General features: G+C 39.6%; 2 protein-coding genes across 3 annotated transcripts; one reads left to right on the top strand and one right to left on the bottom strand.

The window, feature by feature from the left end:
* The first annotated feature begins 193 nt into the window (after positions 1–193).
* LOC129577602 (kinesin-like protein costa) lies at positions 194–4,132 on the top strand. The gene is made up of 2 exons (XM_055464981.1): positions 194–321; positions 437–4,132. Exon 2 carries the CDS (start codon positions 553–555, stop codon positions 3,946–3,948), a length of 3,396 nt encoding a protein of 1,131 aa, XP_055320956.1. The 5' UTR covers positions 194–321; positions 437–552; the 3' UTR covers positions 3,949–4,132.
* A 107-nt stretch (positions 4,133–4,239) lies between these two features.
* Positions 4,240–17,015, bottom strand: LOC129577596 (bromodomain and WD repeat-containing protein 3). 2 transcript variants are annotated; one of them, XM_055464967.1, is made up of 17 exons: positions 16,475–17,015; positions 16,267–16,325; positions 16,136–16,165; positions 15,319–15,378; positions 12,903–13,146; positions 12,316–12,808; positions 11,804–12,218; positions 11,141–11,735; positions 10,030–11,055; positions 9,094–9,958; positions 8,850–8,969; positions 8,643–8,788; positions 8,347–8,498; positions 6,292–7,713; positions 5,730–6,190; positions 5,469–5,646; positions 4,240–4,927 (listed from the first exon to the last, which is right to left on the bottom strand). In XM_055464967.1, the coding sequence occupies exons 1-17, from the start codon at positions 16,509–16,511 to the stop codon at positions 4,910–4,912; spliced, it is 6,321 nt and encodes a 2,106-aa protein (XP_055320942.1). In that variant the 5' UTR covers positions 16,512–17,015; the 3' UTR covers positions 4,240–4,909. The 2 variants fall into 2 exon arrangements, with proteins under 2 accessions (XP_055320942.1, XP_055320932.1); XM_055464957.1 differs by having other exon boundaries at positions 4,240–5,646.
* Positions 17,016–17,115: the final 100 nt, after the last annotated feature.

The raw sequence follows: 17,115 nt of genomic DNA, 5'->3' as shown, positions 1-17,115 counted from the left end.
TCAAAGAACGAAAAGCAAATCCATTCTGCCTTCGCATCATTTTATCATTCTTCTTAAAAGATAACAGCCATTCTCTGGAGAGAAAAAAAGAATAAAAATAAAAATCCCTATTTACTCACAGCAAGAAGGACTCTGAAGGAATTTCAAACCGGTTTGACATTTTCAACCAGAGCTAGTGTATGCTTGACAGCTTATACGTGATTAGGTTTAGTTCGTGTGCGTGTGCGTGAGAATGCTTCGTATTCTTCTTCCTTATTTGACATTTCTTTTTATTTGTTTGTAAATCTTCGCAATTGTTGGTCACCTTCAAGAAAGAAAAAGGTGAGTAAATTACGTATTTGCTACAATTTTTCCGTGGAATTCAGCATTAAAACACGGATAAACCACGTTGAATACACAAGACAGTTAAATTTGAGTAAATTTCTCTCCGATTTAGATGACTTAAAGCAATGACGAATGAAGGGATACAAAAAACATACAACATTCAGTAGACAACGTTACTGTGTTAATGAAAAAGCAATGTAAAAGTGTGGACGAATCGATATAATCAAAATGGAAATACCAATTCAAGTAGCTGTACGAACTTTTCCATGTTATCCAAATGAATTGTGTCGGGTGGAAACATTCCCAAAGTATATCGAGAACAGCAATATAAATCCATTGGATGTGGTACTGTCAAATGGGTGCGATCCAAGTGTGGAAAAGGAAGGAGTTGGTTTGGTACAAGTTACACGATCTCGTTCAATCGAAGACAACAATGGGAATGCAGTGGACACCGAAAAATCTTCGTTCAAAATTCGCCATGCTCTTCCGTATGGATGTTCACAAGAGTTTATCTATCGCACCACCGTGCAACCGATGATAAGAAATTTTCTCGAAGGTTATGATGTGTCAATCGTAAGCTATGGTCAATGTTGCACTGGGAAAACGTATTGCATGTATGGGCCAGGCTTTGACGGTATTTGCAGTGAATTGGAACAGGGTATTGTGCCACGTGCTATTTGTCACATATTCACAGAGTTGGCAAAACGACCGAGTGGATGCCGTTTTTCGGTGAATGTTGCATGGATCGAACTGATTGGAAATGAGATACACGACATTTTGGGTGACGGAATTATTCAATGCAACAATCTCAATGATGTTTTCCAGTGCCTACGAATCGGTTTTACTAATCGAAATCCGGCGGCAACGCACAGCATTTTCACCATAACAATCGAACAACAATGGATTAGCCCAGATGGTTTGCTTCAACATCGACTATCAACAGCAAGCTTTTGTGATTTGGTGGGCACACAACGAATACTCACTCTCAATCAGTATAACGAGGAAATTAGTGTGCCAAAAGATCCGGGTCTACAGGTTCTGGAACGTATTGTGATGTTACTGTGTGATCCGACGACATTGGAAAATGATCGAAATTTATTGATGAATCAATACGAAGAGACTATGTTGACCAGATTACTTAAAGACTCGTTTGGTGGAAGAGCACAAACGCTATTGATTTGCTGCGTATCGCCGCTGGAACAAGATGTTTTTGAGACACTTGAAAACCTTCATTTTGCATACAAAACCCAATTTGTTCGCAATGCAGTTATACTTAATACATTTTCCGATAATAATATGCCGATTGCCAACCTAATTGATCCGGCTGTTATGATTGATCCACGCTTGTCAAAGTTTTCGTCATACAATCCGGCCGCCGATGTGATGAACAAAATGAACACAGCCAACCAAAATGCACCTGGAATTGAATTTGCTGCCGCACAATGGATGAAACTGATTGCAAATGCTGAGGGCTTGTTCAGCAAATTGCTAATGAACAATAAAACATTGAATGAAGATGATCGCGAGTGTATCGAAGAGTGGATGTATTTGAAGCAAGAGTGTGAATCGTTCGGTTCAGCGGGAGTAATATCAAATGCTCGCCTGTTAAAGCCGATTCAAGAAACCGATGAAAACAGTGATGTTGACGAAGTGAGTAATGCTGAGATTATGATGGATCAAGAAAAAACCGATATCTCCGGTCGAAATGCCACATTCTCTGACAATGACAGCGATGCAGAGGAAAACTTGGAGCAATTGGAAGCAAAAGTTTCGGAGCTAATGACGAGTTTTTCATGCAAAATAAATGAAATGATTGAAGATAACTATAGAGATTTTATTGATGCATATCCAAACGGTGTAACCACAAGTTTTGAAGACAAACAAGATGATTTAGGAGCTGGGCCCACTGGATCTCCAAAAGCTACCACAAAAAATCGACGGCGATCAATTCAAGTGGGCGACAGCAGTGGTTTGAGCAGTTCCGAAATCGATCACCTCAATCGAATCGCTGAAGAAGGCATGCGAAACAATCAACAGATCAGCATGAATAATACGATTTGTCGTGAAGCGACAGCATTCTTAGAAAATTCTGACCATTTGCATCCGTTGAGAATGGCCAATCGACACAAGTCAGAGTTGATGATATACAATGACATTCGTCGGCTTCGGAACGATATCAAATCAAAAGAAGACGAAATTGATGAGCTAAAACGAATTATCAAAAAGGAACAAGAGCTAATCAAAGGGGTGGGAGAATCGAATGGTGACAGGGATAGAGCAAAACACGAGCTCAATAAGAAAATGGCTGCGTTGCAAAAGAAGAAGAAACAGCTCATCATATTGTTGGCCGACAGTCAAGAAAAGAAGGATATCAACAAATACAAAATGGAACTATCTAAAATCGAAATACAGTTGAATGAAAAGCATCAACTGAAGGAAGCCAGCCAACGCAGTGATAAAACGATCAAGGAATACGAACAGGATGTGAAAACGCGTAAAAAAGACCTGTTGATTTTGACAAAAGCATTGAAAGAAGACCGAAAATTGCTAAAAGATCTTGAAGGAAAGTTGAAAATTGAAAAAATTCGAAATGCCAAGGAAGAGAAAAAATCAACGGCCTGTGTAAATGTAGACACGCGCATCACTCAGTTGGATTGTGTATTGAAAGAAAAAAGCGAGTACCTACACCGTAACAATGACGAAAGTGAAATGGTTCAGTCAATTCGACATGAGATTTGGAATTTGCGGAAACAACGCGAAAAACTGACCGACCTCCAATGCAATCTCAATCAAAAGTTCAAGAAGGAACGATGCACCGAATGGGAAGCGCGAAAAATACTCGAATATGATGTTGCTAAGGAAGTCATTGATTATGCAATGGAAATGAAAAACCAATTAATCTGTGGTCGCGATCTTTTGAATCGAAATTTTGTCGAAAATTCAGATCTCATGAGTCAATTAAGTAAATTAAACGAGAAAGAGATGAAAGTATTGCTTTACAAATGCTTTCAGAAAATTGTCGACTTGCGCGAGTCAAGTCGTCAGCTGGAAAATCAGCAGCTGCAATTGGAGCAAGAGCGTAATGAATGGAAATTACGCGAACAAACGCTCTACAATAAGTTCCAACAGATTCGTTTGAAAGAGGAACGTAACACACTTGATCTACAGAAGCAATATGAAACGACTCTGACAATGCTATTGCAAAAAGCTGGCGAAGATTGTGGCGCATCGTCGAGTCTAGCGAATGAATCATTAATGTTGCCATCACCGTTACATTTAATCCATCCCAAGAATCGACATCTTCCATTTGGCAACGAATTGGGTTTCCATGGTATCCATGACTACAGTGGCACGGGCCAACAGCAACGTCATTCGTATCGCTTTGCAAACACTGCTCTGGCCACCAGTTCGAAACGCGACACCACCGGACCAATGGACGTTTATCATAAGCAAAAGCAAAAAATCAGCCTGCTGAAACATATCTTCAGCTCGAACAATGGAATGAAACGGAATCTATCGCAACAACCGATGCTCACCAATTATCCTCAACAAACAAATGCAACATCCGAAGGCAAAGTCACTGTCACCAACAAGAAAATTTTCATTCAAAAAAACAAACAGTAATTTCAACATAATCGATTTGCTTTTGCATCATAAATTTACGTGTAGTTGCATTTATAACAAATCCAATTTACTTTATTTACAATTTAAACAATGTTAGCATGAATCTCACCCTTTTTCCTCTTTTTAGAGAATCTAAACTTTTATTATTCATTATACATAATAAAAAAAAAAAACCAAAAATAAACAGACAAGAGTTTTATTTATTATTTTGTGTCGGTTTTTAGTACTTACAAGAGTGCATCTTGGACCGCTTTAAAGGTGAAAAAATGGCAAGTAAAACAAAAAACTCCGTTTCTGTCAAAAATGTATTTTTCTAATAATTTATTGAATTACTTGAATTCGGCGTATTTACTTATGCACTATAACATTTTTTTCTTTATTTATATTATTCGTTTCAAACTTTACAAATACAACATGTTTGCATGGGATTCACTTGCAATAATTAGAATGATAATAATAATAATTTGATTAACTCAATGAAATTCGTAATGGATTTTTTATTTAGTTTCAGTGATTTGTTTCGCATATAGTCAATAATGCATTTTTGTCGCTTCTTCTTCGTTTGAAATCCCTTCAAATAAAGACTTTTAATTTCACATTGGATTTGTTCATTTTGTTGATGTGTTTCGTATTTATTTTTTCTTTATTTAGCACGCGTGTGCTTTTGTTTCTGATGTACAAGAACATGGTTTATATAAACTAATAACTAAATAATTAGTCAGACTTCTAATTTTCGAATAAATGAGATTATTTCATAGACTACGAGAATATATTTGTAGCTCATCGAAGGAAATAAAGGGAAAAAAAAACTATAATTATTTTAACGAAAGTTGTACCAATGAAAAAGTTCACAAATAATTGGAAGTAAGAAGACAAGGGAAAATCGCAATCGTTTTTCGTTTGTTTGGATAGAAATCATTGTTGTGTAAGTAGAATTTTACATCGATTGAAGGTGTTGACTCTAACGAATCTTTTTCATCTAAATGGTTTGTAGAGAGAAAAAAAAAAGAGGGAAAAAAATAGAAAGAAAATCATAAGAATAAATGCAAAGGAACAAAAATTAACTAAAAATTACTTCAAATTAGCTAATTAAATAGAAATTATTATCTGGATTATGTGTTAATTAAAAAAACGCCGCGCCCAATTCTACTACATTATTTCGCTGCACCCATTAGCAATGAACCGATAGTGGTGGAAGGAAGAAGTGTTTGATTGATGCGAAAGAAACGTTTCTATGTGCTATGAAACCAAAGGCAGTTTTTATGTTTTTTGCATATGTTATTCATGTTGAGGTACACATCGCTTTGTCGGTTTTTTGTGTGAAAAAAATACGATTTTATGCTGTTGTACAATATTGACAAGAACAAAACATTCACTTATGTAACGCCGTACGTTTTACAAACTATCGAGTCAGAAAAAAATTCGTATGCATCTTCAGAATTGCTTGAAACATTTTGTTTTTCATGCGTGTGTTTTGTGTTAGTGCTAGCAAAAACTTATTCGCGGAAGTATCCACGCACCTTTGACGATATTTTTCGCACTCGACCACGACTACTGATACTGATTTGCTCTTCCGCTTCTTCCTCATCGTCATTTTCATCGAAATCACTGTTCGACGAGTCGCCTTCAAAATACTGGCCCTTATTCACTTCCCGGCGTGTAGTTGGATTGCCACTGCCTGAACTGTTCCATGTGGTGCTGTAAATTAAAACATTTAAAATTCAATTATTCTGAATAAATAAGACTGATGCTAAGTGGATGGACGGTTGATTTGTACGTACCGGCCTTGAGTAGTTTGCCGTTTCGATCGATGACTCTCTTCTTCGTCCGATTCTTCGTTGTAGTATGGCCGTTTTTGCGTTCGGCCGCTACGCGTCGATGAGGTGGGCACACTTGATGATCCAGCCGGTGACTGGCTAACGTGTTCATCGGAATATCGCGTTGGATGTCGGCTCGATCTGCCACGTGTTGGTGATTCGGTGACCATTAAATGCAGCGGCTTGTCATCGTCTGGATCACTGTCATTTTCATTGTCAACATGTGCATTACTTCGCGGTGTTCGATTTCGCAAGCGGCCGGATATGCTTTCAGGTATTCGAAGTGGATCGACTGGACAATCGGCGTTGCTTGCAACGGATTTATCAAGCTCTTCGGTGCTGCGTTGAAGTCGTGACAATTGTGTCCGCCGTGAATAGCGTAGGGTAGATGGGCCTGGTTCGCCATAGTTGTGATCTTCTTGTACCTGGAATCGAGAATATTTGAAAAGAATTCATTTTTTAGAATTACCAAAACTCATCATCTGTATTCAAGTAATTCAATTTGCTTAGGTCTTCCGAAACTCACCTGATTTCTTCGTATTTCAATCTGTGATGTCGTTTCTGTAGTTGTCATAGAGCGTGTTACACTATGATAACCGGTTGGGCTCGACGCCGACACCACAGCTGATGTGCTACTTGTCGAAATGGCCGATTGTTTGCGTCGAATCATTTCCCGAGTACGAGGTAGGGGGGTGCCATTCAGATGAATCGGCGACGAAGTGTCAACAAATTCGGTTGATGTTGGCATTGAAGGAGCTGATTGGCCGCGCGGACTTCGCTTCGGTCGATTTTGTCTAGCAATATGACTAAGCACTTCGTCATCGCTGTCTTCTTCCGAATCCTGTGCGATCGTTCCATTATTTCGGATGGAATTCAGTGTGTGTCGCGTGGATCGAGTCGGTCTCACTGATTCTTCATGGATAGATTCCTCATGATCGGGCGACGTGTTCATTTGACGACGTGTCCGAGTGCGTTGCTCCTGTGGGTTTGTCACCGTGCGACGATTTGATGATGTGGTAATTTCGGATTCATCATAGCTATCGTCCTCTTGCACTCGTTTCGATGTATTTCGCCGTGGCCGCAGTGGTGTGTCAGAGTCGTCAGATTGATTTCGTCGGCTACTTCGTCGCGTCGATCGAACGAGTGATTGTTGTGCTGCCATTCGTTTTGGTCGATAACTATCTTGTTCCGCCGCTTCTTCTTCACTTTGTTCTTCGCTCTGATCGTCTGATTGTTCCTCCGCCTCTGACTCATTTCCGTCGCCTTCACTTTCATCGTCACTAATTTGATTTTTTCGCGGTCGACCTCTTGCACGTTTACCATTTTGACTGCTCACCGGCACCGTTGGTGGCTCTTCATCGACCTGTTCGTCATCGGACGATTCGTGCAGAACGAGACGACGTGGTCGTTTCGATGAATTCGTGCCATTCGTGCGTTGCTCTTTCTTTTTCGCTGTTTTTGTTTTTCGGCTGCTCTTTGGTTCGTTTGGATCGTAATTCTCCGATTCGTTACTCGATTCACTCTCACTAGATTCACTGCTCTGTTCGCTCATTCCATTGTCGCTTTGCAGTTGACGCGTTCGTTTGTTACGAAAACCACTTGGGCCGGCTTCATTGTTCGACGATGAAACACCATTGGCCGTTCGATTTGTTTGGCGTACTCGAATTTGTCGCATCGGTCGGCCCGTGCTTGTCGATGGCGTTTCACCATTCATCACATCCACTTCTTGCTCCTCATCGCTACTATGGCGTCGTACTCGTGTGTACGTGCGTGACGTGCTCGGGCCATCATTTGTGTGCGCATGTGATGTGGACGCACCATTTCGGCGCCGTTCATTTCGACCTCGATTCGATCGATTCGATCGATTCAATCGTGATGATGACCGTTTGAATATCTTTTTCATTTGCTCTTCAAACAAATTACTCAGCCGCAATGTCATCGTGTAGATCTGTGAAAGAGAATTAAATTGTATTCAGTTAGATTTTGCTTTAAAGCTCCGGTCCGAGAAAACGAATCAAACGAAATAAATGAGGAATAGTATACACAAATAAACATGATTAGCTTTTTGAAAATATGATTTAAAAAACACCACAAAGTTATATGAGATTTGGTTTCATTTGAATTTTGAAAATAAATACAAAAGGATTGACACAAATTGCCAATTAAAATTTTGTGTGCTGCAAGCGAAGCCTTCTCGATTCAATGACATTTTCAACTTTTTCATGCAAATTTTGATCGAAATAAATAAAAAAAAGGGTTTTCGAAATGGAAATGACTTAAATTGCGAGTAATTATCTATATGATGAAGGCTTTTTTGTTCGCTTACCGACGTTGTTTCCTTTGGGTTAACAATGACATTTTTTTTATGAATTTTGATTCGAATAACGATGGAGGAGGAAATTGTGGCAAAATATTCATGTTTTTTGTGCAAGTGTTTTTTTTTTGCGAAATATTTCGAGCATGAACGTTTGATTATTATGAATAGAATAGACAAAGCATGAAGGAAAGAAGAATGAGTAAAATGAATTTTTTGTTTTGTGTGTGTGTGTGTTTGATTGGAGAATGTATAATTGAAACTTACTCTTGATCGTGGATTGGTGTTATAGTGTCGAGAATTGGTAAAAATCATACGGACATCTTTCAAAAATTCCATTTTCGATTGGTAGTTGCTGCCCAATAGATCCTCTTTGACCGTTCGTAAATCCATTGGAGTGTCGATGACTTGCAAATAATCTGGAATTTTAAAAGATTTCATTATTTTTCTTAGCTCCACTCTTATTATATCCAAAAATAGTAATGTTTTGTGTCAAAGTCAATCATCTTCAAAAAAAAAAACTGTGAAAAAAGTGGTTGATTCGAAACGAAAAATGTAATTACCTGGATGATCAATTGTATCGACTGGTTCTCTAAACGGTTCAGAGTCTTCATGATTCCAAATGATTTCCAAAACTTGTCGGCATTTATCTCGCCAGTCTCCACTACCACTGCTTCCAGAGCTGTTCAGTGCTGCATTTCTGCGAGATCTGGAACCGAAATATTGATTCAATAAAACATATCAAATGAATCTGTCGATAGGCTACAAACCGTCTTCTTCCAGAAGGAGTGATGTGGCCCGTGCTCGTTCCTGGGTTTTGGTCGTCTGAGTCTGATGTGTATGTAGCAACGAGTTGGTGGTAGACTGCGTTTACATCAATATCGCTATCCCTGCAAATTTCAAGCAAATAAAATTAGCCATATGGCAATATTGCAAACAAATTTTCACAAATTCGCGTGCAAATAACGTAACTCAATCATTGGGATAGGCTAAAAAAAAATAACGCCCACTTACTGTATGATTCGCAGACATAGATCGGTGATGATTCGAGCATTTTTCACGATGTGACTGTCGCTTTGATTGAATTTTTCAGCATTCGTCGCTAAATATCGTACATCGAATTGTGCGGATGCGATGCGCCGATAGAAATGATTTTCGAAACGTGCTTTGATTGTGGTCAAGTCAATTGGATACTCCACAACAAATGCATACGATGGATAAATGTTAAGATCAACAGGCACCAAAAATGGATCGGCTATCGCAAGACCCATAACTTCCTCTAAACCGGCAACAATTCGACGGCATGTACCATCACGATCACCGCGTGGCCATTCTTCACTGGTTGGCTGATAGAGCATCATCTGTAATTCTTCGCCTTGTACATGAACAACGCCGCCAACTTCATTTGGCATTCGGCTATTGTCAATCGGTTCCATGTCCCATGGACTCATACGCTCTGTTTCACCGCTGTCCCAGCGAATTTGGAAACACATGAACAACGAATCGGGAAACTCGTCCGAATATGGAACGCGGCCGGTAATTTGGCCAATCCACCAACCATCATCGATCATGCATCGGAAACGATCACCGGTTGTCCACAGTCGGCGCACGGCCGTATCATATGTCTGCTTCAATACAAGGAAATCCAGCACATCAGGCATATCGTGATATTTTATGGTAAATGTTTGATTCTTCAGCGTTCCATCGTTGTTCATCAGTGCTAATTTTAGGCAGCATAATCGTGGCGGTTTGATTTCGTATTTGATACCAATCACTTTGACAAATTCATAGTCTCGCAAATCCAATCGCACCCATGGCTCAGTTCCCACTACTTTGTACACATTTTTCTGGTTCACTGCTTCGAGATACAATTTATGGCCTTGACGGATATAAGTTTGAACATTTAATTTATCATTTAACTTTTTTTTTAAATTTAATATGTACACTTACCTTGACGGAAGTAGACAACTTCATCGCCCATTTGTGGATAGTACGGTGCTTTGCGTGGAATAACTTCTGACAGCCATTCGGGTGGTCGAAAGTTTTCTGGAATTTCATTGTTATCGCCAATCGGTAGATTTCGGCGTCCTATACCACGAATAACTTGACTACTTGGACCTTCGCTTGGCGAATATGAGCGTGGTTTGGCGCGTTTGCGCCGTGATCGTTTTGGGGGCACAAGTGTCGCTTGCTCAGCATCCGGATTTACCCAATCAGAATAGTCGGAACTTTGTGTATCGTCAGTGTCTGAACTGGAGGAGAGTTGATCTTCGGCCAATGTGCCATCGCTCGAATCGCTTGAAACACTCGTGGCACTGTGATCATCTTCCTCGTCATCATCAATATCCTGTTGTTCACGCTCATGAACGGCACGTGTGCGATACGTTGCACGGCTGGCCGATTGATTTGCGTTGCTCTGTAGCGTATTCGCACTACGCGTTCGACCAATAGCTCTTCTGCCACGAACATGTGGTCCCCGTAAAGAAGACGATGAGCTCGGAGTGGCTGTGTTTATCATGATCGGTTTCCGACGCAGTTCACGTTTGTAATGTTCCAACTCTTGTTGACCAGCCACATAAACCGTATTTCGTAGCATTTGTAGTCGTGAGTGTGGCATCGGTCGTACATAGCGACGAAACCATTGGATTGCTTTTATTCCACTTTGCCAATTGCCTACACTTCGTCTGATACCTTCCTCTTCAGCTATTCGTCGAGCTGCGATTCGGTTTTGATTCAAGCGATCACCATTTTGCTCAGCATTTTGCTCTGCATTTGCTGCGTTCGGTTCATTGCCATTGATGAGTCGATTCTGTGCAGCGGCTGCAGCTGCCGCAGCCGGAGCAACGCCCAGTTGATATGCGCCGCCAACATTTCCGCCGTGAAGGTTTGCATTGTCAATATTTTGGTTGTCAACATTGCCGTTTCTTTCCGTTCCAACGTCAGCCATTCCTCCGGCGCCATGACGATTTGCCAAAGCTACAAAACAAGGGCAATATCAATATCAATGAGGTTGTGTCCGAACATGTGAAAACTTTGTTTCTATTCAAAGTTTTAAGCTTACCTGCAATTAAACGGTCGATGTGCGAAACAGCGTTCCCTTCGACCACTTCGATTCCTTCCGGTCCCACCGAAATGTTCGGTACAAGTTGATCGGCTGAGCAACTTTCACGGCCTGGAACTAATTTCTGTAACGGTGGTGGGTATGGATTTCCATCGACATCAACAAGAAATGGTGGTGGCATCAAATGTGGTGCAGTCTGTGTTTGTTCATCCAACACAAAATGATTCGTGTCACGGATGAGCGGCCGATAATCGGTGTGGAAAAACAATTCGGGCGGTAACTCTTTCAGTCTTTTATGCCCATCACCAAATCCATACATCAACATATGGCCATGGGAGTCGGTTGCCGCAATCATTGTACCATCTGGTGACCATTTTGCGTCATACAAGCCACCATGACCCTGTCCATCAATCAAATTTGTAAAACTGACCAATGAAACGCCTTCCTTCACATCCCAAATGATCATCTTTCCATCGTGACCGGCTGACATTAAAATGTGCGCATCTTTTGGATGCGATTCCAGCACGTACAATTCGTCGGTGTGGCCGCGCATTACTCGATGCAATTTGCCTGTGGCTGCATTCCATACTTTTATCTATTTTACAACAAAAAAAACATTAGTATTTCATTAGACATGTACATAGTATTTTCCAGTTGACTCACCGTGAAATCATTGACCGCAGTAAAAACGAATTCGTCAGTTAAATCCCAGCCGACCATTGTAACGCTTGATTTCTTGTCCTTTTCTGTCGGAGTTGGGCATGTTGGTAGCCGCTCTGTCATCTCCAGTCGCATTGATTTCCATTGTTGTCTTTCGAAATGCCATACAAGCGCTGTACCATCTTTGCTACCAGACACATAACGTAAACTGTTGTGTGCCCACTGAATTGAATCAACGGTGTCACTGTGTGCTTCGGTTTCTAGGATACGTTTTGGCCCGTCTTCGGCCATGTGATACACTCGCACATTGTGATCAGCTGAACCGGCCGCCAAAAAGTGACCACCTGGCGAAAATGCTGCATTCATCATTTGCGCTTGGCCTGGACGCATTTTTTCGTGATATTGTGTGGGCTTTGGTCTGCAAAGAGATCAATTTGTAATTATAAATAACAATTTGCTTGAAAACTATGGGAAGAACCTGGTTTAATAAAATTCAATTTCGATTTGAAACTTACGCAAAATTTGTTTTTCCATCTCGTGACGTTGCATATTGGTAGAATGCAACCGAACCGTCGGTGCTTGTTGTCACGAGGTATTTGAGATGCTCTCTCGGTGACGGGCAGAAGTTCACGGATGTAATTCGGCCAGTGTGACCGCAAAGAACTGCAACTGGACTGGCCGTTTGCAAATCCCACACGCGTACAATGTGATCCAATGAACCAGCTGCCAGTAAGGTATTTTCTAAGTTCACTGCAATGTCAGTGATTTCGGCCGATGCACCGCGAAATGTGCACAGCAATCGACCATCGATTGCACTCCACAGTTTGACGAGCAAATCATCGGCACCGGTGATTATGTATTTGCCGGATCGATCAAATAAGACACAGTACACCGCTGACAAATGGCCCAGCGTTCGGCGTTGCAACTGTGCCTTACTGTAAAACTGATTTGTTATCGCTAGTTTTCGAGTACACGAACCGGACGATTCACGTCCATATAAAACTTTAACTGGAAATGGAATAAAGTGAAGAGCATTGGTCAATTTTGTGTTGAATTTTAGAGCCATTCTCAAAGGAAAGTGGATATGATTTGCGTCACTCACCTAGATTATGTGTAAATTTTCGATTTGAATCGAGCAGCGGCATCGAATGTATTCGTGTGCAGTAATCGACTAATGATTTCGGTTTCGAACTGTTTGTTTCTGATCGCAACGCGCTTTGACGACCGGCACCCAACAATGATTGAATGCCAGCCACGCTTGGCGTCATTTGTCTGTCCAACAGTGTCGTGACTCTGGCACATATTTCCACCAAATGATTTGGACCGATGTGAGCATATTGCCGCTCCTAATGTGTCAAAAGAAAAACAAAACATAATTCGTTACAAAAAAAACTCCATTATTTTTGTTTAAATCCAAATCATTCATCAGAGGATCAAAGGGCCTATTCAAGATTATTTTGCATTTCATTTTAGCATCTTGTTTAATTTTGGTACATATTGCCTTTTGTATCTTTGCAGCATCACAAAGAGTGTATATTCATTTTCTGTTTTGAGTTTTATGTGTGCAGCATACAATGAAATCACACATTCAGAGCATACATAGTACATTGTAATGTTCCGTAGAAACGTAAACAATATAAAAGCAGAACGTAGCACTGGTACATCGGCCTATCTCACTCTGTGTATTATGTGTCTCGGTTATACGGAAACTTCTTCTCTTCTTTGTCATTGTCCTTTGTAGTGAAAAGAGAGCAACACATAGAAGCCGCACGCACACAATCAACTCGACCCTAAAATGCACACAATCAACACATGAACTATGTACGTCTCTCACTCTAGCGCTCACCATAGAAATGTTTAGCAAATCAAGTCGACACATATAACCGTCTCACTCTCGCATCGACTCTATTATTAGCACACCACACAGAAACTGAATCAGCTCTCCATCCATCATGGCCGACGTTAAAATTTTTCGTTTTGAACGAAATTAAATATCAAACATGGAAAATGATCGGAAATAATAATTTTCGCGAAAAATTATGAGAATAGCATTTTTGTCATCAGAATTTTTTGCTCTTTTCGAAAATGTTAAAAAATGTAAATAAAAAATTTTTTGCATTTTTTTCGATTCTTATCATAAATACGGCAATTTAAATCAAATCAATTAATTAATTGTGATTTTTTGCATAATTGGTGATAAAATCACAAAAAATCGCCCAAAAAATGCAATCAAAAAGAAAAATCTTGTTCACCACCTGCACGCAGCACGTAGTCAATGTAATACTACAAAGATGGCTGCGTCACAAGTCTAAATGTCAATACTCACTTTCTACACACAACTCATAAGCGAATAGTATGGAAAAATGTAGCAACAATAATTTCGGTACTAATGTAAAATCAACAATGAGCATAATGATGGTGTGGCGAGACAAATGCAATTTGAAAATAACGCATTCAAATGAGAACCAAGGAATTTCACAATATTCCATGCATTTGGTGTGTCGCAACAACACCAAGATCCAATAAAACTATGCCAAACAATGACCTTTCATAATACATTTTGCTCGTATCAGCAAGGATGCTTTACACAATTTGAAGAAGAAAAAAAAACTTCAATCTAATTTCACTTTCTATAGTGCAATTTCCCGGCAACAACCCGAGAAAATGCTGTGTGCACTTTGTCAAAATTGGTGTGTGCATGGGAACGCGCCTCTCTTTCATGTGTTTTGACTTGATTATAACTCAATCGGCAGCTGTAGTACACACATCGCGACATGCCCATGGCTACAGGCCCGTTATCAATATTCAATGCCAAATAACCAGCAAAATTATTCTTTTTTTTGGATGCAACAGCAAAAAATCTGTAACCAAAATCAAATCTACAAATGTCATAGCTAGTCTCATTGTATGGTTTTCATAGATAGATTGACACTGAATTTCCAACCAAACATCTGATATCCTAAGAAAAATGTAAACAAAAACAAAAAAAAACTGCCAAAACAACATTATCAGTGGCCGTACACAGTGTGTGAAAATACGATATTTTTCGGGTCATTTTCATTTCGTTTGCGTGCATTTGCCTATAGTGTATAGGAAGACGGCAGCAACAGCAACGTACACTCTATCAATATGGCTGCCATTGTACGAAGAACAAAACATAAGACAAATAATCATTTGTGGAAGATGAACCAAACGGCGGAAAATCTAGTGAAATTCTTGGAATCGAATGGAGGTCGTTCTCGTCGTTGTTATCAGCTCGGTTGATTCTAACAGCCGGCTTTTTTTGTCATTTCAAATGAAATTTTCAATCTATTGAATGAGCTCTCTAACACGTAGTACCGAAATGAGTCGGTATATATAAGTGAATGTGTACTGATGTGATGCAATGCAAGGGTCATTAGGGATTCATTCGACAAAACTAACAATGTTTTCCAAATTTTTTTCTTCAAAATTTTCTTAAAAATCTACGTAATTTGACATTATGTGTTTGTTGAAACCAAAATGCAACATGTACTCACCAGTTCATTGTATGTCTGTTCATGTGATTTTCCCTGCCAGTCTAGTCGCGATGGCAGTATCTATCGAAGAAAATTATGAAAAATCATTTTAAAAAGAAATTCCGAAGGATAAAAAACTTCCTGAAAATCAATTGCAATTTATTTTATGCGACCGAATTGGTTTGGTTTCGATTTCGATCGAAATAGACCACCTATAATTACTCCAGTATGCTACCATTAGATAGAGACGTAACGAGACCGAGGTCAAGGAACTTTTTGTTTATTGTTGATATTGGATTAGTAAAATGTGCTCAATCGATGTTGTTTCGGATTTCTTTCAATTTTACACTTTAGAGCCCATTGTTAAGAATGGTTTGTCAGGCAGCGTGTTTGCCAGTGATGTTGACGATAGGGCTGCTGTGTTGAGCGTCTCAAGGTACTTTCATTGCGGAACATTTTTTTTTGAGAAGCTCTTTGATATCGGTATATAAACAAAATTGTTTTGTTTTGACAGGAATGTTAAGCACGTGCCGGATAGTAGCGCAATTTTTTTTTAAATAACATGTGATACAAAAACTCAATTAACTATGCAAATCAATCAGCCGTCATTTGGCGGAGTTTGATAAATTTACAAAGTTCACGCACTATGGATCTTAGCAATTTTGGCACAATGGAAAAATATTCTGAATAGAAAAGCCGATTTTTTTGGCGGCTTCGCTCAAATAATGATAACAACTGCTTTGAGAAATACACAACACGGTTGGTCAATCGATGCCTACTATATGCAAGCCTCGCCCAAAATTTTTCGATTAAATTTTCAGTTTCCATAAATGCTTACCTGTTGTTCTTCAATTTCACGAATGAGAACCTGAAAATTGCAGGAAAAAATCGGGAAAAATTAATGGCTCGAAAAAGTGGCCAATAAATTTTTGGCTTTGTATTTCGTAGGAAATGGAGTAGAGCTTTTACCTCGCCAACATGTTTGAAGGGTCCATTTGCCAGAAATTTTGAGATTAAAAAATATATTTCTGTAATGGAAATGCAGATAAACACTCGAAATTAATGAATTTGATGGAAATTTATTGGGAAAATACGTCTAAATTGTGCCATACGACACACAAAAAAAACTAATAATTTCACAATAATGGTGGCCGTCGAATCTCGTACAAACACATACCTGCCACAATATTATTTTCGATTGCACGATTATCCATTGTTATAATAATTCACTATTCCACACACAAAAAAAAACACAACTTCACCCAAATAATTTCAATAATTTTCACTTCAATGCAGTCAAATTGAGTTTTCATCAAACGAACGAAATGGTAAACTTTTTTCTAAATAATTTTATTACGATTTTTTTCTATACGCTTGTAACACTTCACTTTCCTTTGCTCTGTTTGCTTCACGACGACGACGACGACGATTCAGCTCTCGTTGTGTGCTATGCTGTGTGTGAAACGCCATTTAAGTCTCACGTATTGTATGCGTTCATTTTTCTCGGGCTATACATGAGAATGAAAAGATTGTGCGGTAGAGAGAAATAGAATGGTAAGCTGTTCGCGATACACACACGAAGTGCTTCTTTTACTGACTGGTTATGTGTATTGTAGAATGAATATATACACCATGGATTCGGTCGTTACACAATGAACCTACAAGCAGACGACCAAATCCGGTGATGGTGGTGCGACCGAGGTGACTATATGTCACTCTGTACGGAGTGGCGTACGTGTGACGGAGACACACTGTCGAAAAAATGTTGTCGATTGTGCCTTTAGTGTAATTCCAAATGGAGGCGCCACATTATTTTTG

The sequence above is a fragment of the Sitodiplosis mosellana genome, unplaced genomic scaffold (genome assembly GCF_009176505.1).
Source record: "Sitodiplosis mosellana isolate CC-2019 unplaced genomic scaffold, AAFC_SMos_1.0 Smas_scaffold_1, whole genome shotgun sequence".
NCBI lineage: Eukaryota > Metazoa > Arthropoda > Insecta > Diptera > Cecidomyiidae > Sitodiplosis > Sitodiplosis mosellana.
The sequence above is the reverse complement of the archived record's forward strand: the minus strand, read 5'-3'. Positions and strand labels throughout refer to the sequence as shown.

Bases quoted from the DNA above. Each gene is read 5' to 3' on its own strand.
- LOC129577602 (XM_055464981.1), top strand. From the start codon at position 553: ATGGAAATACCAATTCAAGTAGCTGTACGAACTTTTCCATGTTATCCA.
- LOC129577596 (XM_055464957.1), bottom strand. From the start codon at position 16,511: ATGGATAATCGTGCAATCGAAAATAATATTGTGGCAG. The intron at 15,379-16,135 runs GTAAGCATTTAT...TTTCTTCGATAG, and splicing joins GTGAAATTGAAGAACAACAG to ATACTGCCATCGCGACTAGA. The intron at 9,959-10,029 runs GTAAGTGTACAT...ATATCCGTCAAG, and splicing joins AGTTGTCTACTTCCGTCAAG to GCCATAAATTGTATCTCGAA.